Raw genomic sequence first — 17962 nt, forward strand, 5'->3', positions numbered from 1 at the left:
TCCAACAGGTGGGCCTCGGCCCTGCCCAGCCCCGCGCGAGCTGACGTGTTTCCCCTTCTGCTTCTGCCACAGACTGGCTCTCCAGCATGGCGACGGGCACGTCGTGGATTACCTGTGCCAGCCGGTGATCGATTACATCCTCAAGAGCCAGCTGTACCTGAACGCTTCGGGCTAGGCCTCCCGCAGCCGTGTGGCGGAGCAGCCCGGCCACGCAACTTCCCTGCGGTCGTTCATCACACGTCTCTCTTTCCCACGCGCTCTTTTCTTTTCTCACTGCCTCTTGCGTGCATCTGCCTGATCCACTCTGATGTCCCCCCAGCCCTGAGTGCAGGACGAGCTGCATCAGGCAGCCAGCAAAGTGCCCACACCCCCCAGCCGCCCCTTTTCCTGTAGTCAGGAGGGAAAACAGCAAAGAGTACCGGGTACCATGTGCCTAAAACGGGCAGCTTTGATGTCTACCTTCCCAGCATGTCTTTGGGGAAGTAATGCCGTCTACCTTCCCAGCATGCCTTGGGAACCAAGAAGGGCCTTTTGCCCCTTCTTTTGCCCTGATTCGTCGGCTGAATAAATCCCAGTGGGTCTTTTATTCTGAGTGCTTTTTTCCTGGCCTTTTTGTTCTTGTGAACCATCAAAGTCACCATGAGGTTGGCGGAAGGAGAATCTAACCTCCTTAGTAAAAAGTCCAGACTTTTTAGGTCACTTGTGGCAAAAATAGCTTCGAATTTATAAAAGAAAACAAGAGAAAGAAGTGGCCTTTTCTTTCTTTTATGTTCTTTATGTAGAGAGAGAGAGAGAGAGAGAAATTGCTGGAGAACGGGCACCCAAAGAGCAGTACACAGACTTGTTTCATAGTTGTTCATCTTTCCTGTTGTAAATAGTTGCTTGATTCAAAGAGAGGGAGTTTTAAATAGGTTCTCTGTTGTCTTTCCAACAGATCAGGGAGCAGTCTTGGGTGTGTGTGTGTGTGTGTGTGTGTGTGTGTGTGTGTAGCGGGGACATCCACAGAGCGCTCCTTTCTGGAGTGCCTCCAGTAAATCACCTTCTTGATTCATTGCATCTCTTTGATCTGGCCCTGGCCTGATTGCCCCCTGCTCCATTTTTAAACCTTTCCACTTCCTCCAGAAACACATTTGTGTCGGGTCTGAATTCATGGTACCCTTGCTCGCGTTTTTTCCTCACACCCTCAGCTCAGGTCACACTTGTTTTTCTTGGTGAACCACATGCAGAGGGCACTGCTGTTTCCTCGAAAGACTCCGTGGAAGGCAGTTGCCTCTAATCCATCTGTGGAAGAGTATTTGTACTTTTCCTCCCCATACAGGAAATGATTAGGTGATTCCTGGAATTCCAGATGGGATAGTTTAACCAGCTGAGAATGTATAAGAGCCAGTGAGAAGAAGCAGGGAAACTCTCTGGTGGCCATTGGCAACTTCAGAGGAGCAAAGCCAACTTAAAGTTGTGTTTGACTTTGGGAGGTACAGCAGATCCAGCGCTTGCAATTGGGTGCTTGCCCTGGTACTCCAGAAGCAGGAAACACACACAGATGTGTGACTATACAAACTCACAAGCGGTAGTCAAGGAAGCCAGACTTGGCTTAAAGGACCTTGATTAAAATCATACAGTGCCCGGAATGGCATCATTTGACCTGTGAAGAAGCTGAAGCCCAGAGAAGAATTAATGCTTAGGCAGCCAGTGTTTGTTTTGGCACAGAAGTATAGATTGGAAGTGTTTAATTAGGGAAAAAACACTTTGCTAAAATGCTGACTGAGAAGGTCTTTTCTTCCTTCTATTTTTCCCTAATTGGTTATGGCTCTGTATCAGCATTATTCTGCTAATATTTTAATTTAGGGGGAACTAGATGGGAAATAGATTTGATGTGTTTAAGGGGGAGGGGGGATATGTTGCTAAACCATGTTCTTCTTTATATTTTCAAATTGTTTTCATAGTGTTATAACTCTGTAACACTTTCCCCCTTAATCAGGGTCTTGTGAATTCTAATAAAAACTATACCCAGAAACACACTTTAATGCTGTTTAAAAGAGTGATGGGGGATGTAAGGGCTCGTGAAGGAGTACTCACAGCACAGATCCAGTGTGTCGGTGCCCACGTCGAAACCATGCCTCTTTTAAAAAGTTGGCAGAGAAGTGGTGAAGGCCTGTGGAGATGGCACTATTCTTCCACCCTTCAAAAAGTCAGGCTTGCCACGGTAAGAAAAAAGGCAGGAACAACACAGGAAGGGTGCTGGAGGGTTACTAACAGGTCACCTGCTCAGGTAGGTCACCCATCAGTGTGACTGAGCAGGGCATGGCGATGCCACATGAGATGCCCCAACCATCTTCTCACGTTGCGTTGAGAACATCTGGGGTCTGCTGAAGAGCTTACGCCGCAGCCAACCAGTCAAGCACTTAGGAGCCCGAGGAAAGTAAGGAGTAAGTGGAGGCAGGGGTTACTCACCCCACCTGATGGAGGACAGCCCCAACGCGTCCCCTGCCCCTAGACACTCACTGCTGTCACAGGCAGATGTACAAAAGCGCAGTCTCTTGGGGAGAATTTTTCTACTCACGGAAGGCTTAGACCCTAGTCCTACATGACTCTCGATCACATAGTTCTCTCGCTGTCCTACATGACTGCTATTTCCAAAGCACTCTCCGCCGCACCGCTCCGTTGAGGGGAGCAACTCCAGACTCCTGCTGGAATGCACCGTACACCGCGGCACCAAGCCGCAGAGCGCACAGCCAGGAGCGTGTGCGCGTGTCCGTGTGACGGCAGGCAGGGCCTTCCAGAAGCCTCGGAGGTGGTTGTGGTGGAAAGGAGCATGGGAGAAAGACAGCAGAGGAGCACAGGAAGGAAGGCCTCTCCACGTGCTTGGCCGAAAGGGAGATTCCCAGGCCACTTCCCAGTTTCATCCCGTTCAGGACAGCATGGCTTAGGAACATTGCATTGTGGTTCAGATTCTGTATATAATGTCTTACTAGTCTTATCTTTGCCTTCATATGCTCAGTTATGCTTATGGTTTGGGAAGGGGGGACAGGATGTAGCATATATTTGGACGGTCAGATGGAAATGGTGTGAAAGGAGTTAGAGACTTGGAGGAAAGTGTCAAAACCTGTCCTAGTGAATAAAGGAGCAGGTTTTAGCTGCACTGGGAGGGAGGGGCGGGAGGGGAGGTAACTCTTTTCCATTACTGAACTTGCAATTTTAAACTGAAAAATTTGCTTTATTAAAAAAAAAAGTTTAAAAGAAAAAAAAAGAATCGAAGACGACAATTTCGCACTAATGGAATATGCTGGAGTTAGGTCATTGTTGCTAAAGTGGTCATGATGACAAAATGTTTAAACTAATTGGCAAAAATGTTTAAAAGATATAATAAAGAAAAAAATACGCTATTGAAATGTGAGTTGGCATTCCCTGTTGTTTCCATATCAATAAATTTCTGAAGCGCCTCTTTTTGGGTTTGCAGCATTGCTCTGCTTCCCTCAATCTTAGGAAAGGGAATTCTGGAAATTAGATCAGACTAAGCATGGTGCTTATCTGGGTACCTTTCCAGGTGATGGAAACCATCGCCATTTTGAATAGAAGTAGCTCCTCCTGCTGGGAATTGAAGGGATGACAACGTCATGTCCTCTATACCTCGGAGCTGCAAAAGTAACTCTAATCAGTTGGAATGACAGCATAGGGAGAATATTGAGCACCTGGCTAATATTTAGAAAGTCCAAGTTCTCTCCCTAGCAAAGAATTTGACCAAACAGGGCCAGGATAAGTTGCACAGAAGCTTGCTGATAGAACAGACGCTCCCAGTCAGAGCATTTCCATTTAGAAAATCAAAAATAAATTTCTGGGTTGCTAGCTGCTTTCTTTGTGGCTTAAGGGCAATGGGTGAGTAGTTGTAGGAGCACCCCACAAGCACAGCCCTGTCCACTATCCAGGCTTCGACGGACCAGTTCTGTCCAAACACACCTGGGACTGCATCTGTCTTCCCAAGCACTCCTGACCTGTTTTCAGGGCATATTCCCCATTCAGTGGCCCCAACCCTTCGAACACCCATTCATCCATCTATATGCTGGACTGGTCTAATTAATAAGTGCCACGGGCAGTAAACCCACTAATTATATCAGCATATTCACTGGCAAATGTAGCAATGGTGCATTAAATTACCACTGCATCTCTCAAAGTGGGACGCAAACCTGTATTGGTTTTATACAAACATCTGTAAAGGATTCTTTCCACAAAGAATTCTGGGAGTTGTAGTTTGATCTGAATACTGAGAATTCTCTGTTAGATAGCCCTCCTGGCAGAATTGCAGTTCCCAGAATCCCTGGGGTGAAGTCATGGCTGTTAAGCAATGTTCTAGATATGCTTTGAGAATCCAGATGCTCACAGTTCTCAGAGATGTTAAGAAAGCTTTTCTGCAGAATGAAGAGCTGTTTGTGGCAAGAGAAACTAGATGCTGTGGTATCGTTAATTTAGCAGGATAGTTCATTTTGCTGCATTAAGTCAGGCTGGAAGAAAGGAGGGCAGGATTTGGGGGAAGAGTAGCAGCGAGTTCGGACTCCACTAAGCCAGAGCATCTTCTCCTGCGGCCTGGTCTCTCATGCACTGGGTTCTGTGTGGTCAGCTCCTTCTCCGTGGGCCCCGGGCATTTCTCTCTTGCTTCCTGGAGGATAAGGCAACGAGAGCAACAGTTCCTTCCGGTGCTGATGCAACCACAAGGAAACAGTTGGCTCACACCCCCAGTGATGCAGCTGTGATCCCAGCTGGATCAGTGGAACTTTCAAATGAGCTGTTCGGTGAGGCCGGGCAGCCGGTCTCAGGAGGCCGAGAAGTTTGCATCACCCAAACGGGCCGAGCCAAGGGGGCCTGCACACGCCTGCTCTCCCATGACCCAAAGGCTTCATGGTGTCTCGATGGGCTGGATGTTATAACACTTTGGAGGGAGGTTGTCCCGGATGCCCTCCAGGTTCTTGATATCTGCGAGGATCTCATGGATGCTCTGCTCCAGCGTCTGGATCCGACGTTTCTGCTGGCTGGCTGTTCCCTCCAGCTGCAGCAGGAGCTCTTTCAGCTGGCTGTGTCTCGCTCTGGCCCTCCTGAGATCCATTTCAAGCAAGTTGACACCGTGCTCATCCACGGCCTCGGGTTGGTCTGGCAAAGGAAAGGAAAAAGGGCTTGTCAGCGAGGTGTCATGCTTTTCCCACTATCCCTGAACTGAACCTGTTACAATGGTATCCTTGAACTTTCAACACCCACCTTTGTCTCAGTTCAGCTTCTCACTCACTCCAGAGCCAAAAAGATTTAGCTAGACGGAGAAAGAGTAGCCCTGATCCACCCTTGGAGGAGCACAGCAGCTCCGTGTTTCTGCCTTAGAAACTATTCTAAGTGTAATGCTTGAAAAAAGACCAGCAACTCATGCAGAGACACCGTGGCTGGCCCCCTCTGAAGACAGGTCCCTGCGATGTCTCTCTGCTCTGGGAGAGATCGAACGAACTCCCAAGGCAAACATGCTGCAGGTATTTCCATGCCATGTAGAGACTTAACTGGAAAGAGGGAAGCTCACAATGGTAAATCATGCAAAGCTTACCTACTCTGTGGTTGTCTGGGGCTCACAGGACATTTATTTAAAGACAAAGAGCAAGGTGGTAGAGGAGTTAGAATGTTTCATTGGGGATGCCAGGAAATCTGGGTTCCAGACCCCACCTGGCCATGAAGCTCATTGGGTAACTTTGGGCCAGTCACTCACTCACTCCAGCCTAGCCTACCTCACAAGGTTGTTGTAATGAGGATAAAATGTAAGCTGCTTTGGGTTCCCCATGGGGAAAAAGGCAGGATATCAATGCAAGGTAAATACAACGTATCCATCATTTTATAAAGATCAGTTTACAAAGCCGACTGCAGTAAAGAAACTGCTTTTCTTTGAGAAACTGTCATTGTTGCATTCTCTATTTGTGGATGGATCCAGGATCCAAGGAAAAGAACATCAAGCATTCCATCGTTTCCACAGAACACAGGCAATGTTCAGTAACACTTGATAGTCTGTGTGTTATCTTTTGTCAAAAACAGATAATCTTACTTGCAAACGAACTTCCAAAATCTAAAATATATATCAGAGAAGCTTTGAATATGCTGAGCTTCCAAACATTTTCCACTGTTATACATAAGGAGTTTTTAAAGATCACGGGGATTCTGTGATTTTGCCTGTATGGACAATTTTGATATTGTGATTGTCTTATCCACTGTGAATTGTCTAATCAATGAAGAACCGGACTCCTGTTTTATTATCAATAACATGGCTATGAATTGCAAGCAATATCCCACATCTCCCTGCTTGCAATTGCAGGCAGAAAATGCATCCAAGATTTATCCAGGAATTCTCCAGTTCCTTTTGTGGCAATGAGTGATAGAAGTTGTGCTTCCTGAGGAGTCTGTGCATTCCCTTACCCATCATACGCAGGAGGTCTTCTAGGGCCCGGAGCATTTCTTGGACGACACTTCCAGCTCCTCCGGCTGCTGCCCTGGCTCTCTGGGACTGCTGAAGGACCTGGGGGAGCAGGGGCCAAAGATGGATGCCATGAGAGGCGTTTCTTAGCAGGCCAGGGTCCTCCAAAGGACCTTTCCCAGAAAGGCAGACTCACCTCCTGGGCCGTGCTGGCCTCCGCATCGAGCTCAAGGGTCTTCCGGTACAGCGCGTCTTCCTTGCCTTTGGCCTCTTGACGCAGAGACGCGATCCCCCTCTCCAAGGCCAGCACTCCGTCTGCTGACCTGTTGGCTTCCAGGGCCAGCCGCCCCACATCCTGGGGGCGCAAGGCAGCAGAGAGCACAAACGTTTAGGCGGCGAGGGGATGCACAGTGCGGACAAGGAACTGAGGACAGGCACGGTGGGTGTTGCAAGCAAGAGGCTAGAGGGGCCGATTTAATTCCACAAGGCAAGGGACCCAACGTGAGAAGATGCTGAGAGCAGAGGAGGGATTCCTGATGATGCTTTGCGTCAGAAGGAAGCATCCTGTGACAGGTGCCCCTTATTCTCGTCCTCCTGCTTCCATCGATCACGGATTATTGCTTTATTTTGTGTTATGGGCTCAAACCCACCAAGCCTCTCTTCAGCCGTGACCAGATGTGGCACAGTTGTTTGCAACCACGCAGGGCTGAGGGGAGGAGCAGGTTCACCTCGGCCAGCCAGAAGCTCAGAGAAAGAGCTATCACAGCCTAGGAGCTAAGAAACAGAGCCGGGGGTTGGGCTGAAATACCTGGCACAAATCTCATCACGCTCACAAATTCAACAGGTGGCCCCATCAGGCGAGGCTCAGCCTTCCTAATGCAATTTGGGGGTGACTCTGTTGGCCTACCTTATGTGTGGACATTTATTAGTCATTGTACTGCTTTAATTTATTTGCAACATGTGAATATTCTGCAGCTTAACAGATGCCCGAGCGGCAAACAATACAAGGGAACAAACAGATGCTAGAAGGCTTAGCTAATTCAGTGGTTGCTGTGATGTGCCGTCATCTCCAACTTAGGGCAACCCTATGAATTTGGCCCTCCAAAATGTTCTGCCCGTCACAGCCCTGCTCAGCTCTAGCAAACCGAGGCCGTGGCTTCCTTTGCAAAGTCCACCCTGTCTGTTGCACACGTCCACCGGCACTTGCAGCGCATCCTCCCTCCAACCTGATGAGCAGAATTAACGGGGTCTCGCCCCCCTCAATACAGCTCATCCGTCGGCACGGCCCGGGCTGCATTGTTCCCCTGACCAGCTCCCAGCCCAGACTGGACTGGTCAAGATCCATTCTGTTGTGGGGCGAGGCCTGGGGGGGTGTGAAAGCAAATCTCCAGACCCCCAGGTCGCGTGCCCAGGGTGTATGCAACGTCATCCGAACGCTCTGCATCTTGGTTTACGCAGTTTAGAATTACTCCTTGGTGCCCGGCCGAACGCTCAGGCACAGGTTGAAGGGAGCAAAGCCAAAGCACCTCCTCAGCATCCCGCACCTGATTGATGCCCTGAGCCATCTCCTTGGCCTCCCCGGCCAGTCTCCTGGCTGCCTGGGCTTCTGCGGTGGCAGCGTCCAGGGCCGCCTCGGCCCGCCTGGTCTTTTCGTTGGCACCGGCCACCATGTTGCTGATGAGAGGAAGTCTTTGCATGGCCTCCGTGGCCTCTTCTTGTTTGTCGCCCACTTGAAGTGTGAACTCTGAAGGGGGAGAAAGGCAATGAGCAAAGGCTGTTTGTGCACCCATTGAGAGAGCAACACGGGGGAGAGCTCAGCCGTGCGGTGCTGGACTGGAAGGACCACCGGTCTGATCCAGCTCGGCTTCTCTCGCGTTCTTGCGCTTCCACAGGTCTGCCCCTTGGCAAATGGCTCTCCTGTTCCTCACAAGCCTACAGACTGGTCTAGACTCAAGAGCTTTCATGCAACTCACCCCTCAAACTCTTCAGGATGCCATCGACGTCGGCCAAGGTGGCATTGCCTGCACTCAGGGCCTGCTGGGCCGAAGTCTTGGCCAGGTTGGCTCGGGACAAAAGCTGGGCTGAAGCCTGCATAAGAAAACGAAGGACATACGCTGCCTGAAAATGCAGCCATGCTTTCAGATTCGCTCTTAAATTCTGCAACATGGCAGTAAAGTCTTCCAAGGTCCTTGCTGGCCAATTAGAACCCAAAGGGCTCTGTGCCATTTATAGGCCAAGTTCAGATGCCCTTAAGGGAGTTAACACTGGTCTGGACAATTCTGTGTAGCATCACGTGGAATATGCCTCTAACAAAGAATCCGAAGATTGTCATTAAAAAGCGGGTGTGCTTCTAGTCCTCATGTAAACAGGAATCGGTGTTAATGGCACAGAAATACATGAATGGCTGCGAGGTTTCTCTGCCAAATGGGTAAGGATCTTAAGGCTTCTAGAGCCTTTGTGCTAATACTTTCTTCCCATTTATGACCAGGATTATACTTTACCACTTTGTCATTTTGTCCTTTTTGCAAGAGTCCTTTCATCTCTTCCTCCCAATTTGCCAAGCTGCTTTGTAACTGCTTGTACTCTGCCATGTGCATTTCTACCAAGCCTGTCAGAGAGTCTGCTTTCTGCTGGAGCTGTCTGGCCTCTTTCTAAAACATGAAAGGAGAGGGAGGTAAAACAACAACAAGGACAACAACTTCTTTAATTTAGATCCTTCACATCTGTCACAATAACGAATCCTTCTCTACCTCTGCCACCATCCTCTCATCAAAGAGATGCAAATAATCGCTATCTCAAATGGAGGAGCATTTCTGGCTCTCCTCTCTCTCTCTTGCACACGCCCACAGACGAATCTCACCTGGAAGAGGGCAGTGTCAATCTTTGATAGCTGAGCCAGAGAAAGGAGGAGCGACTGGCTGCCCTGGTAGGCCCCGTCAGCACTGGATGCTGCTCTGTTGGCATCAGCCTCCAGTTCGCTTGAGAGCAACTTTGCTTCTTCATATCTGCAGATTGGAAGGCAACCTTTGAGCCTAAAATTGTGACTGACTTCTTTTATGGATATATCACCCCACCGCCCCCCCCCCCCCGTAATAGATGAGTGAGGACACTGCAGAATAAATCCTATTTTGGGCTCCCTTGTGGCTATCTCAGGCCAAGAAATCCAGGCATGCCATGATTTTACAAAGCGTGGAGATTTTGGGTGAGTTTGCCCGGCATGGTAGATCATCCTTTGGAGAAGCTGTGCAGTGCAGGTTGTTTCTGGATCAATGACAGCGCGCAGGAAAGGTGGCTGGGCTCTCCGGGGCATGTGCCCCTGCTCTTTCTTCCATCTTCCTCCAGCCAGTATCCTGCAGGAGCTACAGGACTCTTGTCCCTTCTTCCAAAAAGGCTCATGATCTTCTGTGATTTCACTGTGGTTGCGTATATAGTTATGTATACATATACATATGAATGGGCAAAATTTATATTTTTAAATGGTGGCAAAGCACTGGAAGCACTTGGCCCTGTGGGGGGCTGTCGGTGATGGTTACCTTGGGATCGTGAAAAATGATCTAGAGGCGAGGCGAGGCGCAGGTGAGGCAGAAAGCAGGGCAGGGCAAGCGAGGGGAAGGAGGGGAAGCCACGGCAAGTGGGAAGCGGTTCATGATCACAGTGGCGAGCCTGTGGTGGCTGCCCTAAGGTGCTGCTTGGGCCCTTTGTGGAGCCGCAGTCCCTGGCAGTCGCCCAGGTGAGCTCAGCAAGAGCAGCAAGACGGCTCGCCTCTCTGGTCGAGCGGCTCTCCACTTCCCCGGACATACCAGAAGGTCGGACTCCTGGGCTCTGATGACATGACCAGCCAGCCTGAGGGAGACAACCTCCACCACCAGCCACACTGCGGGAAGGAACCCAAGTCTGCGCCGCGTGACGAGTCACCTTGGCTAGCTCGCCACGATGGGTTGCCGCGTCCTGTGAGCTCAGTCTTTGAGCATTCCCGTTCTCAGGCGCTCCCCATCTGTGCAGCTGCACCCCGGCATCTCCCCTTTCCCTGGAAGCCCCGTCCCTTCCCTGACTGCTCCTCTGAACTGCAGGGGAAATGGTTGCAAAACGTTTTCAGGAGCTCTGAACGTTCAAAACACAGGGTACCGATGCCAAGTGCTCATAATAATGGCATATTATTATGAGAAGTACCATAAGGAATGCATAATTTCCCGTAATGGAAATAATTCAAAAAATAAAGCATGGGTCTGTGGGAGCAGGACAGCTTCAATCCCACTTCACACTGCTGCATCTCCTAACTGGAAGGTGGAGAGCTGCCTCCTACATGTTCGGAGGAAAAGACACACTGTGCTTGGAGACACAGGGGTGGAGGTCTCTCTCCCGCCAGGGCCAGTTCCACGTTCTGGGGGCGGACGTGGCCCTGGTGTCCCTCCCGCCATCCCTCGTGGACCTACTTTCTGCGGAGGCCTTGCACGGAGTTGGCCAGGATGCCTTTTCCGCCCGTCGACGACTGCAGGAAGGCCAGCGCTTGTTTCGAGGCGTCTTCGGCCGCTTTGGCTGCTTGCTCTATCGTGTTTGCCATCTGTGTGTGACTAAAAAGCCAAGAAGAGATGAACTTGGCAAAATCTAGACATTTCTTTCTAAGCGGGGCAGGGAGAGTTGAGATTAAACACACACACACACACGGGAGAGAAGGCAAAATGGAAGTAGGCCCTCCTGGCTGAGGGCATTGGCTTCTTTGCTCTAAGTAAGAGCAAACATTGCTCTTGCTTATTCAGCCATCACTGCTTTTTTTTAATAAGCTCCTCTTGGAGGCACAAAAGCCGCTCCCCAAGCTGGGCATGGGCTTCCCTCTTCAAAAGAAAACCCACCCCAAACTCCTAACTTCTTCATTAATGGGACGGAAAGATGCTGACCTTTCAGCAATTCGGACGTGGGAGAAACCAGCGCTCATGGCGTCATCTCTCTCCCCCACTGTGTCCCATGGTTGTCTCATCAGAACTTGCCACTACACAACTCTCTGTCCACTACAGACTCTGGAAACCAGGGTAATTTGGATAATTTCCCTAATTAAACAGCATGCTTTAATTAACATCTCTGAGTTGCCTGGTTATATATTTATTGCTGCTGGTACTTTCAAGATTGGACCACGTGACTGAAATGGAGTCAGAGGCCCGGGGAAGACCACAGCTGGCTCACCTGTTCGCTAACTTCAAGGCTTCTTGGGCAAGGTTTATAAATGTGCCTGTGCTTCCAGCAGAGCCGGGGGATGGAATGATCTGAAGGAGACAAAAGGAAAACATTCACATGCACTTCTAGGGGAGAGAGCGCCTTTGCAGAATTCCCCCATCTTCTCCACATCCGGTCTTCATCTTCTTGTTTCCAGAGGGATGATTTATAAAACATGGCCTCTTCTTGGGTTTACTGAATCCCGTGTGGCTTAGCACATCATCTGAACCTGGGGACAGGCTGGAAGGCTGTGACGTGCCCAGGGGGCGGTTGGGGGCGTTGGCACTGGTTTCCCCGGCGGATGCTGGGGCCGACCCGCGTGCTTAAGCCGATGTGGGGCATGGAAGAGGATTATAACATTATTGCTGCTATGGTGAGAGTGGATAAAGAATATCCCCTTCTGCTTTTGAGGGTCAATAGACTGATGGGCAACAGATCTAGGACAGGTAAAAATAAGTCTTTCACATTCTGTCTTCATCTTTGCAAATTGCTCCAGGAGTGTTTCCTGGCTGAAGCTCTAAACGAATGGATTGAATTATTATTATTATCATGATTATTAAATGAACAATAAATGAAAATAATAATAATAATATCATTAATATAAGGTTGATGTTAATGCATTGTTTCTGTTATTGAATGGATTATCAATCATTCAATTAACTGAATGGCTAATAGAATTTACTACCACAACATGGGATAAAGGCCACTAGTCTGGATGGCGTCTGAGAAAGGAAATGAACCAGAGGAGAAGAGTCAAGCTTTCTGGAACAAGGCCAAGTGCCTGGTTGTGTGTTTTGTGTATGGAAAGATACAGGCTTGGTTGTCCCTTGATTCCTTCACTCCAGTTACATCTCTGAGGGCACCACCACTCCAGCTTCCTCCAATCAAGCAAAGTGGAGCAATCCATCCTTCAATCCATCCTCCAATCAAGCAAACTTCCTCCATTCAGTCAGGGTAGAGTCAGGCGCTGCATTAGACAATGCTACTGCAGCGATTCCAGACCCTCCCTCTCCTCCGGTGATGGATAGTCCAGGCCTCAGAGGTGGGCAGCACCGTGTGACGTCTGAATGGAAGGCCCACCGAGAGATGGCATTCCACACAACTCACAGGAGGCACTTGGCGAGATCATCGCCACCTTTGTCAGGAGAGCAGCTTAGCACATGGGAGATGGTACTCGCCTGGCCTTCCAGTCTGGCCTGGCTTTGCTTCAGATCCAGGCGGACTCTCTCGAGGAACCTCCTGGTGTCTTGCACCTGGCTCTGGTACTGGCTGCCCAGGGACTGCAGCCTGCGGGCCGTCTCGCGGATCTCATCCAAGTGACCCTGGTAGGCCAGCTCTTGTGCCTTCAGCTTGGACCCCCGGCTCCCCAGAGACCTATCGGAAGCTTGAACGTGAAAAAGAAAGGGCGGGGCAGGGTTTTACTGGGATAGAGAGGAACATGTTGATTCAAAAGACAAGTGCGTGCACAGCTGGGGAGGGACAGGCGCGGCAGGCGTGGCCCTTGGAGTCTGCAGAACATCTTCACGTAGACATTTCTCCTGAGCGGTCGTCATTCTTCCGTACGAGCAGTCCAAAGAGGATGGAGAAAGGTGCCTGCTATTAATGCCCCATGAACTGAAGGACCCGAGAGAGAGAGCATCTGCTTTGCGGGAAAGGAATGAATTGCTAGGGCTGTGCCTCTCCTCTCACCTCATCCCAAAGGAGGAAAAGCTAGAAGGACTTGACTTACCTTGCAAGCTCCGAGCTTCTCTCAGGACCTGCTGAAGCATTTCCTCCACCTCGCTCATTTTCCTCTCTAGCTCTGCATTTTCTACTTGTTCTCCGGTGAACTGCGCCTGCTGGATGAGGGCTTCGAGTCCCCGCAGCTGCTGGAGGTACTGATCAACCTGGAAGCAAGGCAGTTAATCTGCATCAGCCAGCGGCAGAAAGACACGAATAGAATGAAGCTGCACAACATGTCACAACATGGCAGCCCATTGGAGGTCGCTAGCCGTAGCGCAGCACCGATGATGTGTGAATGCCACCACCCACTGCCTCTTCCCATGTAGAAGAAGACCTGAACACGCAAAATAGGCTGCCTGGGGGGAGAGCAAGATTGACCGTCTTGGTGGGAGGGACTGCATTAAGTACCCTCGCTGTTCTGTGTCCTAAGCACAGAGCACTTCTGCATGGAGGGCAAGGGCTGGAGGGGTCTCGCATGGCGAATTGCCATCATGATGGATTCGGTAGGAAAGCAGCGAAGGAAGGCGCTAACCTGAGCTTTTACTTGACTATAGCAGGCCGGACATCGGTTGTGCTCGCAGCTTGGCCCTTCGAATCCCGGCTTGCAAATGCAGCTTCCATCACTGCGACACTGCAGAGGCTCCGAACCCACGGAATTGCAGTTGCAGGCTGCGTAGGATCAGAAAAAGCAGAATGCTCATGCGAAGAGTTTCCACACATCGTGTGTGCTGCCTAGCCCCGGGAGGAAAATGCAAGATCCCGCCAACCCAGAGAGACAGAAGCATATGCAGGATCCAAAGCTGCAAACAGCTGCCTTTCAGACCAGCCGGATGCGTTCGGGCTCCCACGCATATTTCAGCCTCTCAGTCATGTCTGTAGATGCATGTAAGCATCTTGTTGGAGGAGAGGGGAACACACAAGTGGGTCTCCAGCTGAAGCAAGCCAACTCTCTGGAGGCGGCTTTGTGTGTTGCAGGTCCGTAGGAGACCCAGGCGTTACAGGGATCTGGATGCGACTGAAGGAGGGATTGGTGTGAGTCATCCTGGGTTTGGAAATAAGGATCTATAAGGAGCTGCAGTTGTTTATTTATTACTGAATCTCTATATTGCCCAGTTGCTAGAGCCCTCTTGGAGGTCTGCAGCAAAGTTGTCTTTGGATTACTCCAATGCTTGATTCCTCCAAGTTTGTATAGCGTAAGTCAGACACATGTTTCTGCCAGTGAAGAATGCCTTGGAGTCCACATTCCTTTGCACAGAGCAATGTACCTCGGCATTTCTCTGCTGGGTCTGGGGACGAAGGGTCTCCGAAGAACCCAGCCTTGCACTGGCACTTCCCGGTCAACGGGTTGCACACCTCGGATGCATTGGGGTCATCGGTGCTGCACCGGCATGCCTGGCAGGGCTGCGTCAGGCCGCGCTCGCCCAAGGGGTCTCCAAAATAGCCATCCGCACACAATTCACAGCGAGGTCCTGGAAATAATAGAGAGGAAGCAGGGGGAGGCAGGTGAAGCCTGGAGCCTGCGGCAGCCCTCTGAGCATCCTGGCCAATTCTGGGGAGCCCGGGCACAGGGGTCTGCCAGCAGCTGCAATCCCACACTGTACCCTCTCCAGCCCACGTGGTACCACCAGCCCAGGAATTGTCCTCAAACCGTGCGGGGTCCTCGGGGGTGTTCCTTCAGCTGCTTACAGAGGGCGCATGTGTTCTGCAAGCATTTGGCGGAATAAGTAGTTGCATGAGCACATGGCCCTGGGAAAACTGAGGTGCTGGGAGGCAAGAGCAGTGCATGAAACAAAACCTGAGTGGTTTCTCCTTCCAAAGAAATGCAACTTCAGGGGGAAAGAATTGAAACTACAGAGGCCATTGGGAGGAGACCCTGAGCTGGCCGACGGCTTTCCAGCGGAGCTGCCCCTCTCTCAGCTGCTTTTCCTTCTATGGATTTCTGGACATGCCCTTGGAAGGACAGTACCTTCGCATTCCCTGTGCAGCCCCAGGAAACCATAGCCTTCTGGCCCCTCTGGCCGGCCCCCCAGCAACCCCCTCTGCTCATGTGAACACCAGACGTGGCAGCCCTCTTTCCCTTCATCCACGTGGCCTGCGCCAGCTTCAGCTCTCCCAGGGGACCGGGGGGCTTTAATGAAGTTCCTCAACTCCTGGGCTGGGTCCTTCAGCTTCCTAGCACGCCCACAGTGCAGCATCCTGCCAAATGCTGCTTCTAATTCCGCAAACAACCCCTTTGCTTTGGAGATCGAAGACTTGGTGGAACAGGGAAGGGATCTCTTGTAAGAGTCAGACTTTCTCATGCAAAACCACACACAGGGGGCAGAGCACCTTAGTTTTTCTTGTGACCTCCAGAAATACTGTTTTGAGAAGGTGATGGGCCAAGACTTATTTGGACGGTCAGGAGATGCATGGAATGGGCCTTGAACCAGATTTGTGGGCAGCTGTCCATACGGTGAGCTCCTGCATCACAGACGGTAGCATCCACCTAAGCCATGAGGTACCCTGGACGGATTCTGCCTAGCTAAACGGGCTATTGAACTGCCTGGGCAAGAGGGAAGATACGGGAGCTCTTTATTCCAGTTGGGTCTTTTCTGAGCGACACGGCCTTCCTGAGCGTTAACTCTGCTCCCGTCCTGACTTGCAGCTCAGGTGTGATCTCTGCCCTTCGGTTCTGACCTCTGGCTTGCTGCTCTGCCCTACTTCCTGGTGGTCCTTCACTTAATTGATCCTCGGTCCCATCTCCTGGCTGGGTCCCTTGAATCTGAAAGCCAGTCCCATTGCTGGATCTCCTTGGAGACCACTCCTACAGCTCAGCCCTGACACTGCCTATCTCTGATGGGACTCAGGAATTGTGGAATGTATGAAAGGCCTTTCTCTGTCTTCCCCACATCAGTCAAGTCCTGCCTGCATCCGTGCCAAGAAATGCTGGGTTCTGCTTCAGGATCTGGCCATTACCACTCGTTCCCAGGGGGCAGCTATCGCAAACCACTTCGTGTGTCCCGGGCAGCACCGTACAGCCGTAGCCGCTTTGGCAGGGACAAGGCCGGCAGCTCTGTGGGTCCCAGGGAAGGCTGTAGAAGCCGCTCGGGCAGGCAGTGCTTCTCAGCTCCCTGTTTTCATCTCCAGAGTAGCAATCTCCTGGACAGAAATGGGAAGAGGAAAGAAGGAGCGGGTGAGAGTGGATTTGGACAACATACCGCTCTCTGCTGGAAGGCAGCCTCAGTGAGACCTTGCGTTAGCCCCTTGGAAATCCCTGCTTAGGAAAGCAAGCATCTTTTTTTTCATTTGTGGGTGGAGAGTTTGAAAAAATGATGGCAAAAACATACATCTGGAAGAAGGAGGAAGAATTATTCAAGCACAGACTGGGGGTGTATGGGCAGGCGTCCACACACATGTGGGGTGCACTTTCCCAATTTTGGAAAACTGTATCTCAGCCCACCCAAATGTGGCATGTTGTCCCCCAAAAGCTTCCAACTATGGTTCCCCTCAAAATGTTTTTGAGGAACAGTGATTTCTTTTCAGAACAAATGCAATGAATTCACAGTGTTGTTTATCATGACTATGATCCGGCTCTGCAAAAGTGAGAAAGAAGTTATCCAGGGAAGAGCTGGAATGGAGGCAACAGGATGCAGTTCCGTAGGGGCAAAAGCCACGTTCTACACCGAGGAAAAGAGCACCAAAGCACAGCGGCGGCACGGGAGATGCTTGGCTCCATAACGCTACAGGTGAGAAGGACCTTGGGACTGTTGTGGATCGCAGGTTGTGACATGGCTGCAAGAAGGGCAAACAGTGTTCAGAGCCTGGAAGGCTCATCCGCACACCAAGCTGGCTGGCAACAGGAGGGATGCGCTCAGTCGCATACAAGCTACCATACAACGCATGCACTTAACGGTATAGTGTTTGCACTGAGCATAACTTTATATGAGCAGAAGGTACAGATTAAGGGCCTTGTATCAGACTCTTGGCTCGTGTTAGGTGGACTGTCAGATATCAGCCACTCATTGCCAGAAGCATTTTTCCTCCCTCCAGAAAAGTATGCAAGAAAAAAACCCATCAGGATCTATGCAATTTTCACAGGTGCATAACATTCTGCAGAATTTTCTTAGACCACCATCAAATCAGTTAGCAGAGAGTGCAAAACAAAGACAGCTACAGTGCAGAGGCTCAAGAGAGATCAGATGCGTGAAAACTGTTTTTTTATAAAAAATGGCACATAACTGTATTTTTATGCAAATTCTGCGGTTTTGTATCACCTAAGTTGCATACAGTTATGGAAAGCTTAAAAATTGGTCCACAAGTCCACAGAATCTGCATGATTTTGAAAGGCTGGTCCCCTGAAAACTCCTCAAGATGGATTAATCCAAATCTGGTGGCATTTGCAGATTTCTCACACTACCTTCCCAGTAGTACGGAGGAAGGTTCTCCCATCCTGACTTCTCCACCACATAGATCACATCCCTGGCTGGAACAGTGCCAATGGACTGTAGCTCAATCATATAAATATAGATATAATAATTTGATTTAACTTTACACTAGAGGCCAGACGGTTGCCCACACAAGTAAAAATAGAAACCGTCTGTCCACCATGACAGTCCCTGCATG

At 50.3% G+C, this 17962-nt stretch overlaps 2 protein-coding genes across 2 annotated transcripts in view; one reads left to right on the forward strand and one right to left on the reverse strand.

Moving 5' to 3' along the window:
• The window catches only part of NMNAT2 (nicotinamide nucleotide adenylyltransferase 2), a 61017-nt gene extending 60842 nt beyond the window's left edge, over nt 1-175 (forward strand). The window contains exon 11 of the mRNA XM_044439249.1: nt 73-175. Coding sequence (XP_044295184.1) covers nt 73-175 — 103 coding nt within the window. The remainder of the gene's footprint in view (nt 1-72) is intronic.
• A 4713-nt stretch (nt 176-4888) lies between these two features.
• LAMC2 (laminin subunit gamma 2) overlaps nt 4889-17962 on the reverse strand; it is a 38832-nt gene continuing 25758 nt past the window's right edge. The window contains exons 10-23 of the mRNA XM_044439205.1: nt 16316-16498; nt 14626-14829; nt 13893-14029; nt 13368-13524; nt 12817-13022; nt 11609-11688; nt 10864-11001; nt 9291-9435; nt 8932-9081; nt 8404-8518; nt 7975-8174; nt 6627-6785; nt 6433-6532; nt 4889-5139 (exon numbers count right to left, since the gene is read on the reverse strand). Of these exons, the coding sequence (XP_044295140.1) occupies nt 4889-5139; nt 6433-6532; nt 6627-6785; nt 7975-8174; nt 8404-8518; nt 8932-9081; nt 9291-9435; nt 10864-11001; nt 11609-11688; nt 12817-13022; nt 13368-13524; nt 13893-14029; nt 14626-14829; nt 16316-16498 (2225 nt within the window). The remainder of the gene's footprint in view (nt 5140-6432; nt 6533-6626; nt 6786-7974; nt 8175-8403; nt 8519-8931; nt 9082-9290; nt 9436-10863; nt 11002-11608; nt 11689-12816; nt 13023-13367; nt 13525-13892; nt 14030-14625; nt 14830-16315; nt 16499-17962) is intronic.

This window comes from Varanus komodoensis, unplaced genomic scaffold (genome assembly GCF_004798865.1).
Source record: "Varanus komodoensis strain SLA01 unplaced genomic scaffold, ASM479886v1 scaffold34_1, whole genome shotgun sequence".
NCBI lineage: Eukaryota > Metazoa > Chordata > Lepidosauria > Squamata > Varanidae > Varanus > Varanus komodoensis.